This window comes from Tachyglossus aculeatus, chromosome 21 (genome assembly GCF_015852505.1).
Source record: "Tachyglossus aculeatus isolate mTacAcu1 chromosome 21, mTacAcu1.pri, whole genome shotgun sequence".
NCBI classification, from domain to species: Eukaryota; Metazoa; Chordata; class Mammalia; order Monotremata; family Tachyglossidae; genus Tachyglossus; species Tachyglossus aculeatus.
In genome coordinates, this window is record NC_052086.1 from 67,147,569 (window position 1) to 67,166,008 (window position 18,440).

At 45.0% G+C, this 18,440-nt stretch overlaps 1 protein-coding gene and 1 long non-coding RNA gene across 3 annotated transcripts in view; one reads left to right on the forward strand and one right to left on the reverse strand.

Moving 5' to 3' along the window:
* Positions 1–3,841: 3,841 nt before the first annotated feature.
* Positions 3,842–18,440, forward strand: part of PDZD9 (PDZ domain containing 9) — a 185,056-nt gene continuing 170,457 nt past the window's right edge. Inside the window, exons 1-2 of one of the 2 annotated variants that reach the window (XM_038763315.1) lie at positions 3,842–3,946; positions 5,537–5,713. In XM_038763315.1, the coding sequence (XP_038619243.1) occupies positions 3,913–3,946; positions 5,537–5,713 (211 nt within the window). In that variant the 5' untranslated portion in view covers positions 3,842–3,912. Of the gene's footprint in view, positions 3,947–4,112; positions 4,174–5,536; positions 5,714–18,440 lie in introns of those variants that run through there. The other variant, XM_038763316.1, reaches the window with a different exon arrangement.
* The window catches only part of LOC119942483, a 28,516-nt gene continuing 21,949 nt past the window's right edge, over positions 11,874–18,440 (reverse strand). Inside the window, exon 4 of the long non-coding RNA XR_005455366.1 lies at positions 11,874–13,705. This is a non-coding gene — a long non-coding RNA (uncharacterized LOC119942483). The remainder of the gene's footprint in view (positions 13,706–18,440) is intronic.

Here is an 18,440-nt window from a genome sequence, read left to right on the forward strand (position 1 = left end):
ATAATGATGGTATTTGCTAAGCGCTTTCTGCGTCCCAAGCACTGTTTTAAGCGTTTACCATAATTATTATAGAGAAGTAGCATAGTTTAGTCAACCCACTTGGGAGTCAGAGGACATGGGTTCTAATCCCGGCTCTGCTACTTGTCCGCTGTGTGACTTTGGGCAAGTCACTCAACTTCTCTGGGCCACAGTTACCTCTTTTGTAAAATGGGGATTGGGACCGTGAGCCCCATGTGGGACAACTTGATTACCTTGTATCTCCCCCAGTGCTTAGAACAGTGCTTGGCACATAGTAAGCACTTAACAAATACCATAATTATTATCATTATTATTATTACTTGTCTGCTGTGTGACCTTGGGCAAGCCACTTAACTCCTTGGCCTCAGTTACCTCATCTGTAAAATGGGGATGAAGACTGTGAGCCCCACGTGGGACAACCTGATTACCATGTATCTACCCCAGTGCTTAGAACAGTGCTTGGCACATAGTAAGCACTTAACAAATACCATAATTATTATCATTATCATTATTACTTGTCTGCTGTGTGACCTTGGGCAAGCCACTTAACTTCTTGGCCTCAGTTACCTCATCTGTAAAATGGGGATGAAGACTGTGAGCCCCACATGGGACAACCTGATTACCATGTATCTACCCCAGGCTTAGAACAGTGCTTGGCACATAGTAAGCACTTAACAAATACTGTCATCGTTATTACTTATTATTATTACTTCAAACACCGTGACTCTACCCCACCACTTCACACAGGGATTGGTACATATTAAGTCCCTAACAAATTAGTATTAGTAGTAGTTATTAGTAGTAATTGTAGTAGTACAGCGCTCTGCACACAGTAAGTGCTCAATAAATACTATCAAATGAATGGTAATAGTGCACAGCAAAAGAATGTTTTCACGCCTGCTTGGAGTGGCTGGTGGGTCCTGCACTGGTCTTTTGAAACACATCAATATATACATACCATATATTTAGTGGAGCAATTGTTCCACTAAACAATTAAAATAGTAAAAAAGTAAAATAGTTAGAAAGCACGCTCCCTGCTCTCAAGGTACTTACCATCTCACAGGGGAGAATGTAAGTCGGAGTAAGTGAATAAAAGCTTTGAAAAGTAGAGCATATAAGCTGATATGTATCAGAATGCAGAGGTGGCACAAAAGTGCTGTTTTCTTCCCAACTCTTGTATACTTTGATTGATAAATCCCAATACTATATTTAGGGATGCCAACATTTAAATATTAGGTTGGAAGTTAGCTTGGGGTACAGCTTTGAGAGGGGTATGGTTTCCTGGGGCAAAAACTCACCCCCCGACCCCAGCTAAGCCCCAACCTGATCGCAGAGCCTGGTGAAGGAGAGAAAATCCCCCGCGTGAAGCCTGGAGCCTAGCAGGAGTGAGAAGGATTCCAGGCTCATCCCCAGGGACCCTGCCGAGATACCAGGCTGAGAGCCAGGAGGACAGGTTGAGGAGCTGTGGGCTTGCTGTCAGGGGCCAAAATAAAACGGAGCTGCCATTTTTAAGTTACTAATAATAGCATTTACTGATTATCTACCAAATGCAATGCTCTTGGGAAGTACAGCACAAGACATGTTCTCTCCCCAAAAGAAACGTATATTCTGGGGCGGGGGGAGGTGGGGGAGACAATAAATAAAATGGAAAATTCAAGAGCTGAGGACGGGCAAAAATAAATACATAAGAGCAAGAAGTAACGGAAGAATTGAAAATTCATTTATGCAATCATATTTATGGAGCACTTACTGTGTGCAGAGCACTGTACTAAGCACTTGGGAGAGTATAAAACACCAATAAACAGACACATTCCCTGACCATGAGCTTAGAGTATGGCGGGAGGGGGGCGGGGGGAAGAGACAGACATTAATATAAATAAATAAATTACAGAAAGAGCCCGGGCTTGGGAGTCAGAGGACATGGGTTCTAATCCTGGCTCTGCCACTTGTCTGCGTGTGTGTGTGTGTGTGTGTGTGTGTGTGTGTGTGTGTGTTTCCCCCTCAAAACTGGTGGAAAGCAAAAAGTCTTCACCTCCATAATGCCATTTTGGAGAAGTCAACTGCCTCAGTCCTTTTGGCTTTCTAGGATTGGGATCATTTGTTTGAACATCTTCCTAGATACTGGTAGTAAGATGGATGTTCTACAATTCCTTTTTAAAGATGGGACTTTGTCCTTTTCCAGTCCTCAGAAACATCTATCTTCCATGAGCTCTCAGAAGAAAGTGCTAGGGTGCTCTGCAGTTACACTAGTAGTTTTTAAAGCACCTAGGGTACTTTATGTCTTCAGGCCTTAGGGTTAAATATCTTTATTTGTTTCTCTCACAGCCCCTCCCTCCTTTTTGTAAGCTTACCAGATGTTTATCGGTGGTCAGCTGTTCACTTCTGACGTTTTTTGTAAAAAGTAGTGAAAGAAAAAACTTTAAACCTCTGCCTTTTCAGTCATATTAATCAACCCTCATTTTCTCTCTACTGGAAGAGGTGATATTTTTGCTGACCCTCTTCTTTTGCTTAATGCAGTTCAATTTTTTAGATTATTTTACATGCCCCATACTAGATGCATCTCTTCTCCAGCCCTTGCTTTTCTAATCTTGTTTCTACATAATAGTGCTATTCCTCTGCACTCTTCATTAATGATCTGGCCTATTTTCTGCCTTTTGTAGAAAGGAATTTTAAGCTTTTTTTAAAATCATGGAGGGTTGGGGAAACGTCTGGAAATGGGAAGATAATAATAATAATGTTGGCATTTAAGTGCTATGTGCCAAGCACTGTTCTAAGTGCTGGGGGAGATACAAGGTAATCAGGTTGTCCCGTGTTGCGCTCACAGTCTTAATCCCCATTTTACAGATGAGGTCACTGTGGCACAGAGAAGTTAAGTGACTTGCCCAAGGTCACACAGCTGAGAAGCGGTGGGGCCGAGATTAGAACCCATGAAATCTGACTCCCAAGCCCGTGCTCTTTCCACTAAGCCTCACTGCTTCAAAAACACCTCAAAATGCCTCAGGTTTTCTAAACGGCCGCCATAGCCACCAATTCGAAATGGTGGATTTTTCTATTGCAATAGACGCAATTTTGAACCTGTTGGGGGAACTCTAATAATAATGATGGCATTTGTTAAGCACTTACTATGTGCAAAGCACTGTTCTAAGTCCTGGGGAGGATATAAGGTGATCAGGTTGTCCCATGTGGGGCTCACAGTCTTAGCCCCCATTTTACAGATGAGGTAACTGAGGCACGAAGAAGTTAAGTGACTTGTCCAAATTCACACAGCTGACAATTGGCGGAGTGGGGATTCAAACCCATGACCTCTGCCTCCCAAGCCTGTGCTCTTTCCACTGAGCCATGCTGCTTCTCTTCTAGGAAGAGAAGAGACACAAGGAGGGAAGCTTGTCACCTTAAAAGAAACAGATCAAAGTGCATCTGCAAGGATTAAGCAAATACACAGTTGGGCATAAACGCACACAACCCACCTCGCTCTCTGTCTCTCCCTCCTCCTCCCCATCTCTCTTTCCCTTCCTCTTCCCAAGCTTTAGGAGAAAGAGAGAGGCATGGGTGGAGGGCTGAAATTCCCATTCTCAGCTTCATTCCTGGTGGGGGCCTGTTTTGTGGATTCTTTCATTCAATCGTATTTATTAAGCGCTTACTGTGCGCAGAGCGCTGTACTAAGTGCTTGGGAAAGTACAAGACAACAATAATGAGTGACGGTCCCTGCCCCAACGAGCTCACAGGCTCTACCCTCGTCCCCGGGCTGAGGCCTGGAGAAGAAGGGGCAGGGGCCCCTGCCTGAGCCGTTGGAAACCGTTGGTGGACGTTGGAAGCTCCAAGCCGGACAGGGCCGGGCATCGTTGCGGTTCCCGCCCTCCGGCAAGCGTCTGGAGCCTCGCCAGTCCAGGGCCTATGGAAGGGACCCAGGCCGCCCATCCCGGAGCAGGTCCGGGAGCAGACACTTGGCTTGGAGGGGTCCGAATTGGAAGGGTGTGTGTGTATGAGAGGGTCAATGTTGATGTGGCTTGGCTTCCCCAGGTGGCAAGCTTGCCACGTCGCTACCTCAGTCCTTATTTGCTTGGACAACGATGCCTTTTCCATCTTGCGCTGGGGCCTGGGTTTCTCTGTCCTGACTGGAGCCTCTCCCTCTGCCCCCGTTTCATCTCAGAGAGGGTGTGGTGGTCTGAGACCCTGGTTTTTGTTTGATTTTTGTTTTTGTTGTTCTGGTATTCGTTAAGGGCTTACCATGTGGCAGCTCCTACTGGGCAGGGAATGTGTCAGTTTGTTGCTGTATTCTCCCAAGCGCTTAGTACAGTGCTTTGCACACAGTAAGAGCTCAATAAATATGACTGAATGAATGAATGAATACCAGGCACCGCACTAAGCACTGGGTTGGATACAAGCCAAACAGGTTGGACGTGGTCCCTGTCCCACATGGGGCTCACAGTCTTAATCCTCCTTTTACAGATGAGGTAACTGAGGCACAGAGAAGTTAGGAGGCTTGCCCAAGGTCACGCAGCAGACACGTGGCAGAGCCAGGATTTGAACCCAGGTCCTCTGACTCTCTGGCCCATGCTTTAACCACTAGGCCACGCTGCTTCCCATTTACCACTGTGAGGCCTTTCTTACATCATCTTTTAGACTGTGAGCCCACTGTTGGGTAGGGACTGTCTCTGTATGTTGCCAATTTGTACTTCCCAAGCGCTTAGTACAGTGCTCTGCACACAGTAAGCGCTCAATAAATACGACTGATGATGATAATGATCTTTTCCAGTGGCTAGTCACATGTCGAAGACTGTGGCTGGACACTTTGGTTTTCATATTGCATCAAGGGCTAAGGAGCACCTTTCAGCTCCTTCCTCCCCACTCCCCCTTGCCCCATACAAAATGCTGCAACTCTTTATTGAACACAAAGTATCTCAGAGTCATTAAGAACTAATAAGATATAAGCCAGGCAAAATCATTAATCATCAGGTTGCACAGTTGTGATTTTCTTAAGATTCACTCCCCTTGTCCCTTCTTTGGTTCAATTTGGTTTCTTTGGGTTTCTGAGAAACAGGGTACCGAAGTCAGTTGGAATGAATCGCCAATCCAGAAGATTCATTGGGTTGAAAGAGGTGACTCTTTTCAGAGCTCAGAAGGGTACAATGAAATTGGACAGGTCACTCTCCTCCTTAAAGAAAATGTGACTGGCAGATAAATCACATCCTAGCTTTTGTTCCCTTTATCACTTGGGTAGAGGGAAAAGAAATTGAGTCATGCAATGTAATTTGTAGCCTCCTCAATAAGCCTCGTGGAATCAGGGCGAAGGTTTGAAAGTAGCAATTTATCCCACTTTACCCAAAAAGTTATGTGTGAAATATTGGCAAAAGACTTACCAGTGCGCTGAAAGAACTCTTGTCAGAAACATCCTCCTGGGAAAAAAAAAAAAAGATTTCAGGGAATCTTTCTTCATTCTCCTTTCTGAGGAAGACTTATGTAAGATTTGCTCGGGTAGAAGAAAGCAGCAAATCACCATCTTTCTTTCTGTTTAAAGGACAAGTTCTGGCCCAGGGAAAGACTTCGGACCACACCCTGAGTACAACATTAAAGACCAACATTAAGATGGGATATCAGGGACTCGGACTAATCATCATCCAGAATGGACCTTATCTCCAGATAACAAATCTCTTGGAGAGAGGAGCTGCAGCCAAGAATGGGAGACTAAAGCCAGGTGATGTACCAGATGCTGGTGGGAGGAGGGAGAGGTGGGGCCAAGAAAGAGGAGAAGCAGTTTATTTATTTATTTATTTTATTTGTACATATCTATTCTATTTATTTTGTTAGTATGTTTGGTTTTGTTCTCTGTCTCCCCCTTTTAGACTGTGAGCCCACTGTTGGGTAGGGACTGTCTCTATATGTTGCCAATTTGTACTTCCCAAGCGCTTAGTACAGTGCTCTGCACATAGTAAGCGCTCAATAAATACGATTGATGATGATGATGATGATGATAGAGAATGGGGCTGGGAGTCAGAAGGACCTGGGTTCTAATCCCGCCTCCAACACTTGTTTGCTGTGTAACCTTGGGCAAATCACTTCACTTCTCTGGGCCTCAGTTACCTGTTTAAAGGAGATTAAGAGTGTGAGCCCCATGCGGGACAGGGACTGTGTCCAACCTGCTTAATTTGAATCAACCCCAGCATTTAGAACAGTGCTTGGCCATAGTAAGTGCTTAACAAGAACCATAATTAATTCATTATTTAGTCATGCAAATTCCAATTTATCCCATTCCTAATAATATACCTGACCTTGTTGATACGAGGCAACCACATTGGGTCTGATAATAATAGGCTAGTCTGCTCTGATGGCTTATGTGCGAAGCAGCTTGGCCTAGTGGAGAGACCAGCAGCCTGGGAGTCGGAAGGACGTGAGTTTTAATCCGGGTTCTGCCACCGGTGTACTGTGTGACCTTGGTCAAGTCATTCTTACTTCTCTGTGCCTCAGCTACCTCATCTCTAAAATAGGGGTTAAAATAGTCATCCCCATGAAGGACAAGAACTGTGTCCAAACCAGATTAGCCTGTATCTACCCCAGCACTTAGAACAGTGTCTGGCATATAGTAAATGTTTAACAAATGCTGTAAAAAAGATAAATGTCCTCACTGGAAAAGGAGAGCAGCATGTTGTCTGAGTTGCCTTGCTTTACATAACAGAGACAAAGGACTGGGAAAATATTAAAGGGTGCAGCTGTATTCTACAGTGCTGGTATCTGAGGCAAAGTGAGTACTCAGAGTTGATTGCTCATCTTTCACAGTGCAATTGTAATGTGCAATTTCCCTAAGCTTGTTTTTCTAAGCAAGTTTCACAGTAAAAATGACTGTGCTCAGGAGCTTGACTGTATTAAACGGGGAAGTGTAGTAGAGGTAATTTCATAAATCACTCCGGCTCACCTTATAAAGAATCTTCTCCACTTGGAATTATAGCGGTGATAAGGGAAAGAGGCCATTAGAAAATGAGCCTTAGGCAGCAAGTTTCATAGGAATTAGAGAGGGGATGGGCCTATTAAGGGATCCAAGTCTACATTCATGCTGGTCTCCTGGGGTAGTCAGCAAATGTCCCTATAACTGGGACTCTTATTTACCAAAAGTGAGGATGGTTTGTGTGTGTGAGATTGGGAAAAGCTGATAACATCAGGTTAGTTTTAGGGAACTATATTTGATGGTATCACATAAAAGACATGAAAACAAAAAGAAAAAGAATGTTCAGAGTCCCAGGCCTCTTTGTGACCAACCAGCCAACTATATCCGCATCATTAATTAGGTTTTTAAGCACCTCTGTAATAGAATCCAACTGCTCTGACTCCCGATAATTCGGAGCTGTAAGTTTCCACCTGATATCCTTAGGGCTTGTGTCTGGTTTTGGGGATCTCTGCATTCCTACACATTATTGACCCTCAGCGTTAAATGCTGGTTCTTCATCTGTGAGCATTTCATTTCAGCCTTTAATTTACACCTTTTGGGGCCTCGGAGTTGGTCTTGATTTATTGGTTAGTTCGTGGCAACTTGCTTATTGATGTTAAACTTGGGAGTCCTCGTTTCCATTTTTGTTTGTCCTTGTTGTACATTGTCATCATTGTTATAAAATAAATATAGCCTTGCAGATGCGTACAAGCAATTTGCCAGTCTATAATGTTGCTCGATTTGAGCCGATGGTATGCAGAGAATTAAATAGAGCTAGCTACTTAGATAGCACTTTAGTTCCGAAGTAGGAAGATGGTCTTTTTAAGTCTACCTGGCCTGCCTCCAAGCATTTGGCTAAAGGTACTGTGAAGCTTATTGTTTAGCTATTACAATAACCACCCTATATACTCCGCTGGTGATGGGAAAATGGATCAGACAAGGCCGCTCTGATTTTGACACAACCTATCTTACTGTGGAGTAATCTTGGGATCTTGATAAATTGCTAAGGGCAGCTACCCTTTTTTAGAAGTTTACAAGTTGCATCCTAGATTGTTTCTGCTCCCTTTTTACAGCATAAACTCCTTGTGGTCAGGCAATATGTTTTTGTTTTTGATTAAGTATCATTATTACTATGGGAGCCCCAGGTCTGCTGAAGGTGAAAATGCTTTTGTAAAGTGTAGGGACACCGAAAAATTATCTTTTTGTTTTTCTTCACACTTCTGCATCTGATGGGTAGCAAAAGTAAAGACAGCTGGTCTCTGCTGGGATCTAGCACTTGGTTACAATTCTGGGAGCATACTGTTCTTCAGGAGTCAGCCCAGGGGAATTCTTGATTGGGTTCTTGCCAGCGGCGCTAGAAGTAAGTTGGAACTGGGTGGAAGTCAGCTCCAATTAATCAATCAGAATTATTGAGTGCTTACTGTGTACAGAGCACTGTACTAAGTGCCTGAGAGAGTACAATATAACAGGGCTGGTAGACTTACAGTCTAGTGGGGGAGACAGACATTAATATAAATAAATTGTGATTATGAACATAGTGCTGTGGGACTGAGGGAGGGGTGAATAAAAGGAGCAAATCCAAGTGGAAAGGTAATGCACAAAGGAGTAGGAGAAGAGGAAATGAAGGCTTAGTCAGGGAAGGCTTCCTGTTGGAGATGAGCCATCAATAAGGTTTTGAAGGTGGGGAGTGTGATTGTCTGTCAGATATGAAGAGGGAAAAACGTCCCAATAAAAGAAGTCCCAGAATGAATGTTCTAGCTTGGCTAGGGAGGTGGAGAAGTGGGCAGCAATAGTAGTGGGTAGTGTCTCCATCCACTATGAGCCAGGCTGGGCAGAGCCTGTGGAAGGGCTGGGCCTCTCAGCCCCACTCCTAGCCCCTGCTGTCTGCAGGAATTTTGGTCACTGCCAGTCTCAGCCCACCTCTCCCATTTGACTCTGTCCCCAAGGCCTTGGGCTGCCCGCCCAATCTCATCTTCAGTAGCTGGTTGGCTTCCCACGCCCTTTCTCCAGAAAGCCCACTTGTCAAGCAAATTGTTGGGGGTGCCGGCTTTGTGATAATTTTTTTGTTGTTGTATTACTTTCAGCACTACTTACCAGCAATGAAGAGTACTGAGGTCTTACAGTAGTTTCTATAGGGAGTTCTCTCCTTTGTCTTCTTGAAGATGCTGAGAGTGGTGTCATCTGTGAAATCTGGAATTTGCGTAATAATAATAGTGTCTGCCGGGTGACCTTGGGCAAATCACAAGTTCTCTGGACCTCAGTTACCTCATCTGTAAAATACGCATAAATGTAGGTTATTGACCACATCCAATCTTCTTGTACTGATCTACTATATGCTTGGCATAGTTAGTGCTTAGCAAAGATCACAATTATTATAAAAAACCAGGGCTCATTAGTGCAACAGGTTCACCCGCCGAAAAACAGTAGTCTATCTGCTGTGAAACCCCTTTCCAAATTATTTGTGGGCCAAACTTTTTTCTCACTGAATCATGCATGGGCTACCCCTTGGCAACAGAATAAGAAAGGTATTTTTATAGAACTGTGTTTGGAAAACACACTGATCTTTGAAGGCAGTTAGCAGCATTCAGAATCCCAACATATGTTGGCACCTTCTTCCCTGCCTTAAAGAGCCTGTAATTATTTCCTCTAGTGCTGCTTTAGGGTCACAGGTCTATACATGATGCATCTGTTCAACCAATATCTCTATTGTTTTAATTTGGGTTGGCTTGCTTTCCCAGTGACTTGTGAAGAGTTGCTGGTTCAATTAATTCTATGTAACTACAGAAAATTAGCAGAGCTTGCAGTTGCAATGTTCCTTTCAAATCTTTGCACACTATAAGCACAAGATGCCATGATAGGTAGAATATAGAATGGATGATTTAACTCCTCTCAACCCCAGCACTTAGAACAGAGCTCAGCACATAGCAAGCATTTAACAGATACCATCATTAGCACTGTTCCTATTATTAAATTAGGGGAACTGATGGAGTATATGGATATGTTTATGAGGCAGTTTTGTCACCTAAACTGTGGGCGATAGGACCTACCTTTCCCATATTTGACCAGTGGTCTTAGAGACATGTCCCCCGCAGGTCAAGGGGCCAGATGAGATGCCCGACTGTGTTTTTATGGATAAAATGTGCAATTAATCTCTCTCAAAAACTACAAATCCTCAAAGATACAATCTCACCAGTGGTGCTACCTGAGAACTGAGAGCCCAATCTTGATCATGCACCATAAAGTTGTCAGGGAGAAAAGCAAGCAGTCATCAGGTGAACATCCAGTAGGAACCAATGATTTTTTTCTGATGTTTAATCAGAATACTGATACCCTGTTTTAATGGGTTCCTGTAGGCCTGGTTTCTGAAATCCTTGGGGTGGAACATTATAATGAATTCTTTCTCTTCATTAAAAACAGAATGAAAAACAACGTTCACCTGAAATGTTATATTGTCGTACAGTAGTCACACAGCTCAATCGTTAAAAAAAAGTTTCCATGGTATGAGGAAAGATTTAATTTTCTATGGCTATTCTACAGGTCCCTAAATTTTGAATGGAGCAAAGAGTACAAGTGGGGATACAGATGAGGTAACTGAGGCACAGAGAAGTTAAGTGATTTGCCCAAGGTCACACAGCAGACAACCGACCTAGACAGGATTACACAACCCATTACCTTCTGAAGCCCAGGACAGTGCTCTATCCACTACACCATGGCCCATTAACACAAAGGAATTGTCCACACTGTGAACTATACCTTGTATCTTGAAACAGCATAGCTTTGTGGAAAAAGCACGGGCTTGGCAATCAGAGGTTGCGGGTTTGAATCCCAACTCCAACACTTCTCTGCTGTGTGACCTTGGGCAACCCACTTAACTTCTCTGGCCCTCTGTTACCGCATTTGTAAAATAAGAATTAAGGTTGTGAGCCCCACATGGGATAACCCGATAACCTTCTATCTATTCCAGTGCTTAGAACAGGGCTTTGCACATAGTAAGCGCTTAACAAATACCATAAGAGAAGCAGCCTGGCTTAGTGGAAATTCTAGCATAGGCTTGGGAGTCAGAGATCGTGGGTTTGAATCCCAACTCTGACACTTTTCTGCTGTGTGACTTTGGGAGAGTCACTTTAGTTCTCTGGGCCTCAGTTACCTCATCTGTAAAATGTGCTTAAAGACTGTGAGCCCCACATGGGGCAAACTGATGACCTTCTATCTACCCCAGGGCTTAGAACATGGCTTGGAACATAGTAAGTGCTTAACAAATACCATCATCATTATTATTATGATGATGATCAGAGCTCCTGGAAGGTGTCAGAGAAAAGAAAAACAAACTTCTAAGGAAGAAGAGGCATATAGTGCCATAGTGCTCTTACACTTTCACCACAGAACTGTCATCCCTTTGATTGACTCAGGAGTTCCCACTTACCTCTTACTGTAAAGCCCTCAGGTAGGGCTGCAAACTATGTGCAAAGAGTTTTAGTCAGTAGCCCTGAAGCCTCTATCTTTTTTACCTGTGCAGACACCACCTCTTTGAACCATACAGAGACCCAATCCACAAAGGAAGACAATCAGGTGTGAGATGGGATTTTAACACCTTTTATTCATTAACATAGTGTTTTGGGAAAGAACAGGTTTTCTGGGAATATCTGCAAGGGGGTGGGGTGGTGGATCTAGTTGGGGGGTGGGGGGGGGTCAGAGACAACCCAGGTCCCAAAACACTTTCTGAAGCTCCAGTCTGGGGTGGGGACATGGGGGGGACATTAGTTGGGATTAGAGGGCAATCAGGATTGCTTCAGGATTGTTTCCCCAGGGCGAGCAGTTGAGAGTCCAGGGGGAAGTTAGAGCTGGCTGGGCTGGAGGGCTGGGGTCCTCAGAGTGCAATCAGGCTTAGGGTGCAGTCAGGAGTGCTGCAGGGTTGTTTCCCTCGGCGGGGGGGGGGGGGGGTGGGCAGGCAGTTGGGAGTCCAGGGGGAAGTCAGAGCTGGCTGGGCTGGAGGGCTGGGGTCCACAGGATGCAGTCTGGAGTGCTTCAGGATCGTTTTCCCAAGGCGGTCGGTGCAGAGTCCAGGAGGAAGTGCAGAGCTGGCTGGGCCAGAGGGCTGGGGTCCTCAGGATGCAGCCCTGAGTCCTTCGGGCCGCTGAAAGCCCAGGAAGAGGATAGAGCCGGCTCGGCTGGAGATCTGGGGTCCCCCAATGGACTGTGGTCCTCGAATGCTGGGGTGCTGTGGAAACAAACTTTTTAACTTTTATTTTAGGGGAGAAAGGGAAGGAGGAGAAAGGGAAGTGGCCGGGGAAAAGGGAGCGGACGTGAATAGAGGAAATGATAGAGAAGGGGTCCCCAGCAACACCCTCCTCCCTGCCCCACCCTCCCCTGCACTGCCACTGTCCCCCCTGCAGTGGGTCTCCCACTGAGGAGATCAGGGGGCACCTAGTGGCAGTGCCGCAGTGGGCTTCCACCCTCCGTCCCACCTCCTCAGGCCCGGTCCGTCGCCTCCCTCTTCCCCCGGGACCCTCTCACCGAGATGTCCCTGCTTCCCCCCACCGCCCTGCAATGAGGGGCAGCAGGGACGGCGGCCACGATCCCGTGAATTGTCCTTCTTTGTCCGCGGCACCTTCACCTCGTCGTTTCCCCCGCATCTAGGAACACTGATCCTCTCCTCCCTGTGTGTGGGGAACAAATATCCTACCGGCAGATTCTGAAGCGGAAAAGTTAACACAGGGGTAAAGACGCCGACATTCACTGAGGCAACACTTGCCAGCTCCCAGAGCCACCAAGAGGAAGGATGGCCCTTCCACCCACCCTTCACGGGGACGGACTGATATATTTTTCTATCATCCGGATGGCACTTACCTCTGCTCCTACCGGGACCTACCTCATCCAGGCAAGATCCAGTCCAGAATAGCAGCTCCCGAATCTGTACTGACTCAAAACCTTGAGAACAAAACACTCAATGTGTCAGACATTCTTAAACCAAGCATATGAAGTCCAGTTGATTGGAAATTGCACTGAATTAATTGTGCCTTGACGTTTTGGGGTGGGTCTATAGTGTTACAGTCAGTATGAGTTCATAAAGCCATTCACCTAATCACGTTAGAAAAGGCAGAGATAAACCTCGCCGTTTGGGGACTTCGAATGCGTGGAATATTTTTCTTTTTTTGGGCAAATCCGAAGATATCCCAGACGTCCACGTTCAATGGAATGAGTGTGCCGCGTATTTATATGTCAATTATTTTATATGTCAGTGATTTTAATATTTACTTTAATTTTAAACTATTTTATTGTATTTTATTCTCCTGCCGGGAGTTGCGCTTTGCATTTATTTTTATTTTATATAGCTATTTTATTGACTTTTAAAATGCTGGTGGGATGGATTGAGCAAATCTCTTAGTTGTTTCATATCACTTGAATGTGAGAAAAATAACATTCCATTGACCATGGAGTTGGTCAACCAGGATCTAGAGAAGGTCAAGGAGTTCTCTCCGATGTGCTTTCGTCATACGGGTTAGAAACTGTCATCCTGATGAAACACTATAGAATTTTGAAAGGTATTTCCCTGTCAAACTGGATAATTGATTCACATGGAAAATGAGCCTTCATGGTCAAAATGGAGCAGGTCTACCCTCTCTGAAAACCAGAAGGCTCAGGAGAGAGATATCCCAGATGGTCTGTCAGGCTAATCTCTGGGTCCAGAAGTGCGGCCATAAAGACCAACTGGGGAGATTTCTAGGACAGAGGGACCGTGCTTTTCAAGAGATTCTGCAAGAAGAGAACCTCGTCTTTGCCCCTGCACAGTTTCTTTGCGGTTTCCCCCCCTTCCCGCCCCCGGCGCCCCCCGACCCCACCACAAACACCAGAGTAGCCAGGATGGGAGATGATGGATCAAATAGGAGAGTTTGGCCTGAAGCTACTCTCTCCCTCCTCACCCCTTGGGCCTTGAAGACCCAAGGAGGGAGAGCCATCGTTGTCCTTTGAGGAGGACAGGCTGTTTTACATGAGCCTAAGTTTTTCAAGAATGTAGCACCAGGAAAAATCCCTCCTCCTCCCCACCAAATTTTCTTTTCTTGCCCTCCAAAATCCTGGACCAGAGGCTCCAGACTGAGCCTTGGGTCCAGAATAGTTTCATCTTAACCAGTAGCTGGATTTGTTTTCTCCAAACCCAACCATCATCTGATTTTCCTTCAGCCTCTATTCTTCTGGAGATGAACATTCTCTGGAGTGTTTCTTGAGTTGCGCCGGCTGGCCCTATAGGGAGAGGGAAAATACAGTTCCGTTCTTTATTGCCCACTTGCGCAGATGTCTAGTACTTAGATTCAGGAGTTACAGTAGCTTGATTTGCCTAACTCTTTCTCCTTGGTAAAGCTTGGTTAATGTTTGGGCAGTGAGGCGAGGACCCAGATTTCGTTCGTGCCCCGATATTTCACCCAGTGCACCAAATGGGAAAGGGGAACAATCACCCAGAAGAAACGGAATCCCAGCTGTTGAACTCTAAATTACTCCCTTTCCCAATGAACCAGATGCTCCGCAAGGGTTGCTTACCCGTTTTTCTCTCTGTCATTTCCAAACTGAACCATAGCGGCTCTTAAGATGCACGATCTACAGAAGAGGCAGGAGAGTGAATGAATAGCTGAAAATCGGGTCTCAGAGCAGGCTGCAAACCACTAGGCTCAATTCAGGGAAGAATGGTGGCCAGATCACTGATCCCGGAGCACAGAGGAAACGAATCACTTGATCCCAACTGAAAACCAAACTCTTTGGCACTCTAGGGCAAGCTGACAGGGAGACTGCCTAGGTGAATCCGATGGGATAATGTAGCCCACCTCAACCGGAAGCCAACTGCAATGTGGACCGGACGAGCCATCATTTCCACGTAGGTCTGAATGCTACTTCAACCCTAGCAAAGCGTTGCAACAGATGTTTTGTGATTTCAAAGAATTCCCAGACATGTCTTGATAGCAACTTTCTAAGCAGCGTCGAGCACCCGGGGAGCGACCGGGCCACAAAAGCATCCCGGCATTCCCAAGAACCAAAAACCCGGCCCGCTCCCACTAGCAGTCCAATTTCCTACCTGGTTAGGTGGCACAGAGTGGTTTGATGACTTTGTCCACGGTTGAGAGGGCGGAGCAGGCAGAGTGGACGGAAAAGCGTGAAAACTCTTTTAGGGATTATTAGGGGGAATTAGCATGAGGCTCTTCACCCAAGTCTTATCTCTTTGTGCTCTCTCTCTCTCTCTCTCTTTCTTCCTGCAACAACCCAAGCCCAAGTTCTCCTTTTCCACCTCAGACGGTTTGCGTGAAGCAAAGTTCTCCTTTTCCACCTCAAATAATCTCCTTGGAGGCCTTGAAGACCTTGCACAGAGAAGGAAAAGACGGAGATGCTTTGCGAGAAGCACAGTTCCCCTTTTCCACCTCAGATAATCTCTTTGGAGGACTTGAAGGCCTTAGGTAGAGAAACCAAAGCTGCTGATGGTTGGCAGGAACCACGTTTCTCCACTTTTACCTCGGATATTCTCTCTTCTGCCCTTGAAGACCTTAGGGAGAGAAATCTAAGCCAGAGATGGTTGCATGAAGCAATCTTCTACTTTGGCACCTCATATAGTCTCTATTCATTCTCAATGAAAAGGCCTTGAAGGCCGGAGGTGGAGTAATGCAGAGGAGGTGTATCTGCGTGAAGAAAATTTCCCTCTCTTGTCACCGCAAATGGTCTCTTTCAAGGCCTTGAAGACCTTGCAGAGAGACAAGAAAGCTGGACATGGTTTGCATGAAGCCTATTCAGCCTTCTTCATCTCCTCTATTCTCTTGGATGGCCTTGAAGACCTTGGGGTGACCAATAAGCAGGACAGTTTTGGCAGGAAGAAAAATTCTCCCTTTTTAAGGCCATACCTTCTCTTTTCAGGCCTTGAAGACCTTGGATAGGGACATAAAAGCTAGAGACGGTTTGCATGAAGCAATTTCATCTCTTTAAGTCTCATATAATCTCTTTGATGGCCTTGAAGACCTTGAGGGGACCAATAAGCAGGACAGGTTTGGCAGGAAGCAAAATGCCCCTTTGAAAATGCCATAGAGTTTCAGGCCTGGAAAACCTTAGTTAGAAACCTGAAAGCAGGAAATCGTTTACATGAAGCAAGTTTTTCCTTTTTACTGGAAATACCTACTTGCTTGACCTCCAAGACCTGAGGTAGAGAAAAGACATCCTGGAGACATTGTTTACATAGGGCAATTTTCTCTTCTTCGAACTAAATTAATCTCTTTTCTGGCCTTGAAGACCTTAGGTAGAGAAAATCACAAGCTGGAGATTTGGCCATGAAGCAAATTTTCCCTTTTACACCTCAAAGATTTCCTTTCTTTCTCAAATTCAAAGGCCTTGAAGGCCAGATGTGGAGTCAGGAACAGGAGATGTATCTGCAAGAAGCCAATTTCTCCTTTTGCCCCTCACATATTCTCTACTGAGGACTTGAAGAACTTAGGCGGACCAAGAAACTAGAGGACTTTGCGTGAAGCAAAATCCTCCTGGTTTTTAACCCCACATATTATATTGGCAGGCCCCGCAAATGTTACGTACAGAAAACAGAGCGGGAGACTTTTTGGGTAAGGCAAATTTCCTCTTTTTCACCTCAAATATTCCCTTCTGTGGCCCTGAAGACCTTGGATAGAGAAAGAAAACTGGAGATGATTTCCTTGATGTAAATTTCTTTCTCCTTGGCACCGCAAAAATTCCCTCCTAAGGCCTTGAAGACCTTCAGTAAGGAAATGAGATCTGGGGAATTTTTCTACAAAGTCCATTATCCCTCTTACACCCCAAATAGTCTTTTGAAGGCCTTGAAGACCTTCGGTAGGGAAATGAATTCTGGAGAATTTTTCTATGAAGTGAATTTCTCCTTTTACACCCCAAATACTCTCTTTTCCGGACCTTAAAGGACTTCGGGGAGGGAAATGAAATCTGGGGAATTTTTGAAAGTAGGAAATGTCTCCCTTTTCACCCCAAATAGTCTTGTGAAGGCCTTGAAGACCTTCGGTAGGGAAATGAAATCTTTGCATGAAGCAAATTTCTCCCTTTTCACCCCAGTCTTGTGAAGGCCTTGAAGACCTTCGGTAGGGCAATGAAATCTGGGGAAACTATGCATGAAGCAAATTTCTCCCTTTTCATCCCAAAGAGTCTTGTGAAGGCCTTGAAGACCTTCAGTAGGGAAATAAAATCTGGGGAAGTTTTGCATGAAGCAAATTTCTCCCTTTTCACCGCAAAGAGTCTTGTGAAGGCCTTGAAGACCTTCAGTAGGGAAATAAAATCTGGGGAAGTTTCGCATGAAGCAAATTTCTCCCTTTTCACCCCAAATAGTCTTGTGAAGGCTTTGAAGACCTTCAGTAGGGAAATGAAATCTGGGGAATCTTTTCATGAAGCAAATTTCTCCCTTTTCCTCCCAAAGAGTCTTGTGAATGCCTTGAAGGCCTTTGATAAGGAAATGAAACCTGGGGAATCTCTGCATGAAGCAAATTTCTCCCTTTTCACCCCAAAGAGTCTTGTGAAGGCCTTGAAGACCTTCGGGAGGGAAATGCAATCTGGAAAATCTCTGCATGAAGCAAATTTCTCCCTTTTCACACCAAAGAGTCTTCTGAAGGCCTTAAAGACCTTCGGTAGGGAAATCAAATCTGGGGAATTTTTGCATGAAGCAAATTTCTCCCTTTTCATCCCAAAGAGTCAGCTGAAGGCCTTGAAGACCTTCGGTGGTGAAATGAAATCTGGGGAATATTTGCGTGAAGCAAATTTTTCCCTTTTCACTCCAAATAGTCTTCTGAAGGCCTTGAAGACCTCCGGTGGAAAAATGAAATCTGGGGAACATTTGCATGAAGCACATTTCTCCCTTTTCACCCCAAAGAGTCTTTTGAAGGCCTTGAAGACCTTCAGTAGGGAAATAAAATCTGGGGAACTTTTGCATGAAGCAAATTTCTCCCTTTTCACCCCAAATAGTCTTGTGAAGGCCTTGAAGACCTTCAGTAGGGAAATAAAATCTGGGGAAGTTTTGCATGAAGCAAATTTCTCCCTTTTCACTCCTAAGAGTCTTGTGAAGGCTTTGAAGACCTTCAGTAGGGAAATGAAATCTGGGGAAGTTTTGCATGAAGCAAATTTCTCCCTTTTCACCCCAAATAGTCTTGTGAAGGCTTTGAAGACCTTCAATAGGGAAATGAAATCTGGGGAATCTTTACATGAAGCAAATTTCTCCCTTTTCCTCCCAGAGTCTTGTGAAGGCCTTAAAGACCTTCGGTAGGGAAATCAAATCTGGGGAATTTTTGCATGAAGCAAATTTCTCCCTTTTCATCCCAAAGAGTCTTCTGAAGGCCTTGAACACCTTCAGTCGGGAAATGAAATCTGGGGAATTTTCACATGAAGCAAATTTCTCCCTTTTCATCCCAGAGAGTCAGCTGAACGCCTTGAAGACCTTTGGTGGGGAAATGAAATCTGGGGAATATTTGCGTGAAGCAATTTTTTCCCTTTTCACTCCAAATAGTCTTCT